The 3,708-nt window shown below is 52.8% G+C and overlaps 1 protein-coding gene across 1 annotated transcript; it reads left to right on the top strand.

Annotated features, from left to right (window-relative positions):
* The first annotated feature begins 6 nt into the window (after positions 1–6).
* LOC122190841 (cytochrome P450 2C42-like) lies at positions 7–2,052 on the top strand. Its single transcript, XM_042890954.1, has 3 exons — positions 7–212; positions 687–828; positions 1,444–2,052. Exons 1-3 carry the CDS (start codon positions 96–98, stop codon positions 1,623–1,625), a joined length of 441 nt encoding a protein of 146 aa, XP_042746888.1. The 5' UTR covers positions 7–95; the 3' UTR covers positions 1,626–2,052.
* The last annotated feature ends 1,656 nt before the right edge of the window (positions 2,053–3,708 follow it).

Genomic DNA, 3,708 nt, shown 5'->3' with positions numbered 1-3,708 from the left:
TATTGGCTGTGCTTCTCACAACAGAGAAAGTTCAAGAAGAGATTGATCGGGTAGTAGGACGATCACGAAGACCTTGCGTGGCTGACCGGACCCAGATGCCCTACACAGATGCAGTGGTCCATGAAATCCAGCGTTTCATCACCCTCATCCCTACAAGCCTCCCTCATGCAGTCACTAAAGACATCCACTTGAGAGACTACATCATTCCCAAGGTTAGCAGGCAAGCTCCCTCCGGTTTGGCAACAGAGCGGCAGCACCATTGCTGTCAGGCCGTCAAACCAAGGCCAGGAGCAAGAAATGCTGGGGCCAGACCTTGTCCACATTCAGGCCTTCATAAACGTTCTATCCTCACATCCCTGGGGTTTTGCTAGCTTCCGTGCAATGCCTTGTTGCTGCTCCCTGGGCCCAGACTGGAACACTAGCTCTGTCCAACTCCTCTACTCCCTTGCTCTGTACACTGGCCTGTTAGGGGAAACACGCAAAGCTCACAACAAAACATAGCTGTGTCACCTCGCACAGGCATCAAGCTCACCACAATCCACTAGAGCCTGGGCCACTGTGCTCACATTTCTTCATGTCTTCTGACACAATCGTACCACTAAGTCCAGCCGTAGCTTGGCAGGCAGCAGGATTAAGTGGCCCAACGCCGCTCCCCTTCATGGTCTGCTCTTCTCGTGTCACTGCAGGGTACCACCATCTATCCCCTCCTCAGTACCGCACTGTATGACAGCAAGGAGTTTCCAAACCCAACTGAGTTTAATCCTGGACATTTCTTGAACCAGAATGGCACCTTTAGGAAGAGCGAGTTCTTCATTCCCTTCTCAGCAGGTAAGGCACAGCCTTCCTCCCTCAGGAGCTGTGGTCCTCCTGCTCAGGTGACCACACATGCTCCCAGCCCAGTCCTGCCAGCGCTTCCTCAGGGATCACTGCACTCTGTTTAGTTCCTCTCAGCTGATCTCTTCCCCAGCCACATTGGACACCTTGGTTAGGGCCTGACAGCTTTTCAAAACCCCCGCTGGGCGATGCTGATGGAATGACACGCAGCGGACCCGTTCTCATTTTCTAAAGTAGATGTCACCTTCATACGCAACCATCAAAGCCAGCCTGAACCAACCTGTCTTTCCACGGCAGCTACACTTTTCCCACGCTCCTCTTAAGTAGGCCACGGGCAGACACCCGCTGTCCAAAAGCCCCAACCCTCCACTCTCAACCATCCTCTGCATCACCTCACTCTCTCATCCCCTCCGCGCCTCCTCCTGTGTTCAACACTTCTCCTGCTCCTGTTCTGCCATCACACACCCAGCCTAACTTCCACTCACCTCGCTGCTGCGGCTGCATCTAGTCAACGTGTGCTTTAGCTGCATACATAACACGTGGGCTTAGTACAAACACTGAGCCGCTCAACATCAGCTGCTCAGTGCTATTGGTTGTGTTTGCTTCCAGGGAAACGAATTTGCCCTGGAGAGGGCCTGGCACGCATGGAGATATTCTTAGTCTTGACCGCCATCCTGCAGAACTTCACCGTGAAGCCTGTTGTCAGCCCTGAGGAACTCAGCATCACCCCAACACTGAGTGGGACAGGAAATGTTCCTCCCTACTACCAGCTCTGTGCTATCCCCCGCTGAGGGGCACAAAACCTCACTGCTGTGCTCCTCAGCCAGTCTGCTCCTTTACACCTCCCCGACTCAAACCAGTGGCAGGAACGTTGCCCCACCACCTCAAAGCCCCCACGAGGACAGCCCACAGACAAAGTCTGTGGTAGATCAAACACAATGCTTTGAACACGTCCCAGAACGGCTCCTCCTCACACAGCACAGAAGGTGATGTTGCACCCCACTGCAATGACACTATGTCACATCACAGGCTGCATGAGCACAGCAGACCCACTGAACAGCTGATTTGCTCACAGCTGTGACTCTGTGGCTATCCATCACCCGCTTCTCTGGCCTTGTGTGTCCCAACAGCAGCAGCAGCAGACTTTGCAGAGGGACCGAGTTGCTATGCTGTATGTTTATGCTAATGACCCAATAAAGAACAATCTGTTCATGAGGACCTGAGCTGCTCCTTTCTTTGGGTTAGGACTGTGCCCGCAGACACTGCTCCACACAACACAGTAGGTCAGAGTGCACGTGGGCAGTGCTGTGCAGGCAAGACTGTCCTTCCCAGGGTGAGGCCGTGCCTGCTTCACCAGTGGACTCACTGCTGCTGCTGCAGCCTGCAAGGACCCTTGCCAGCATGCTGCTCACAGGGGGTTGACAGAAAGGTGCCTGCTGCTGGGGGTCCTTCAGAAGTACTGGGCACACTATGGCCCAGCCACTGCACAGGCTGGAAGGGCTGGCAGCACCTTCTCACTGTGGCAGGGAGACTTCTGTCTCCCTGAAGCATTACATGGTACAACACTGACTGACAATGTGGCCCCTCAGTACCTCCCTTGAATAAAGATGGAGTGCAGTGATCATAGAATCATAAGGTTGGAAACAGCCTATAAGATCATCTAGTCCAACGGTCTCCTCATCACCATTACCACCACAAGCACTAAACCATATCACGCATAGATGCCTCTTGAACACTGCCAGGGATGGTGACTCCACCACCTCTCTGGGCAGGCCATTCCAGTGCCTGACCACTCTATGAGAGAAAAAAATTCTTCCTTATGTCCCTCCTAAACCTCCTCTGATACAACTTGCGGCCATTACCCCGTTTCGTGCTCGTTCCCTGGGAGAAGAGGCCAAATCCCTCTTCACCACAACCTATCTTCAGGACGTTGTAGAGTGCAATGAGGTCTCCCTGAGCCTCCTCTTCTCCAGACCAAACATTCCTAGCTCCCTCAGCCATTCCTCATAAGACTTGTGCACCAGACCCCTCACCAATTTTGTTGCCCTTCTCTGGACACGCTCCAGGACCTCAACATCTTTCCTGTAGTGAGGAGCCCAAAACTGAACACAGTACTCAAGGTGCAGCCTCACCAGTGCTGAGTACGGGGGGAAGATCACCTCCCTGATTCTGCTGGCCACAATATTTCTAATGCAGACCAGGATGCTGTTGAATCATTTCTCGCATGGCACCTCCTGCTGAAATCATAGGAGAATAAACATTTTCACTCCACATGTCAGCTGAAATACCTTTGCTGGGAGCACCAAGGAAGGAACAGAGAGTGAGAAATCACTCTGAGTAAGGAGTTACATCGCATGGAGGAAAAATGCCAGCCCTGGGCAAAGTATCATTCCTAGGATGACTGTCACATAGCACAGTCTTATGCTGGCAGCTGCAGGAGAGTACACCAAAAAGGTTCTGAACAGCCACCGTCACACCAGAGCTGCTCCTTCTGTTCCAAAACCATCTTCCCAAGCTCCCAGGCTCACCCTGGCACCCAGACAGCTGTTGACCTTCATCCTACGCAGGCTCTCCCTGATTTTATGGGTCTCATGAAAAAGGGCATGAAAGATGTGGTCACCTGCAGAAAAGTTCTATGGAGACCTCTGACAGGAAAAGAGGAATTAAATACCACCATCAATAACCGCTAGGAACTGCAGACCAGATGGCCCCATGCACTCTGGGACTGCCTCCAGTGAGAATGCTGTGTGCCTGCCCCATACCAGGCAAGGGACGGGGTATGCTGTGCAAAACAACTGTGCACAGAGATGCAACACTTGACACACTGCCCAGCCCCAAGCCCGAATGGCATTTACACACAGCAGGGATACACTC

The sequence above is a fragment of the Lagopus leucura genome, unplaced genomic scaffold (assembly GCF_019238085.1).
Source record: "Lagopus leucura isolate 7727_CA_CO unplaced genomic scaffold, USGS_WTPT01 35214-0_obj-0_obj, whole genome shotgun sequence".
Taxonomy (NCBI): domain Eukaryota; kingdom Metazoa; phylum Chordata; class Aves; order Galliformes; family Phasianidae; genus Lagopus; species Lagopus leucura.
Note: the sequence above shows the minus strand (reverse complement) of the source record. Positions and strands in the feature narration are given on the sequence as shown.

Excerpts from the sequence above, each read along its gene's own strand:
- LOC122190841 (XM_042890954.1), top strand. The coding sequence starts at position 96 with ATGCCCTACACAGATGCAGTGGTCCATGAAATCCAGCGTTTCATCACC. Across the intron at positions 213-686 it reads GAGACTACATCATTCCCAAG|GGTACCACCATCTATCCCCT; the intron begins GTTAGCAGGCAA and ends GTGTCACTGCAG. Across the intron at positions 829-1,443 it reads CTTCATTCCCTTCTCAGCAG|GGAAACGAATTTGCCCTGGA; the intron begins GTAAGGCACAGC and ends GTTTGCTTCCAG.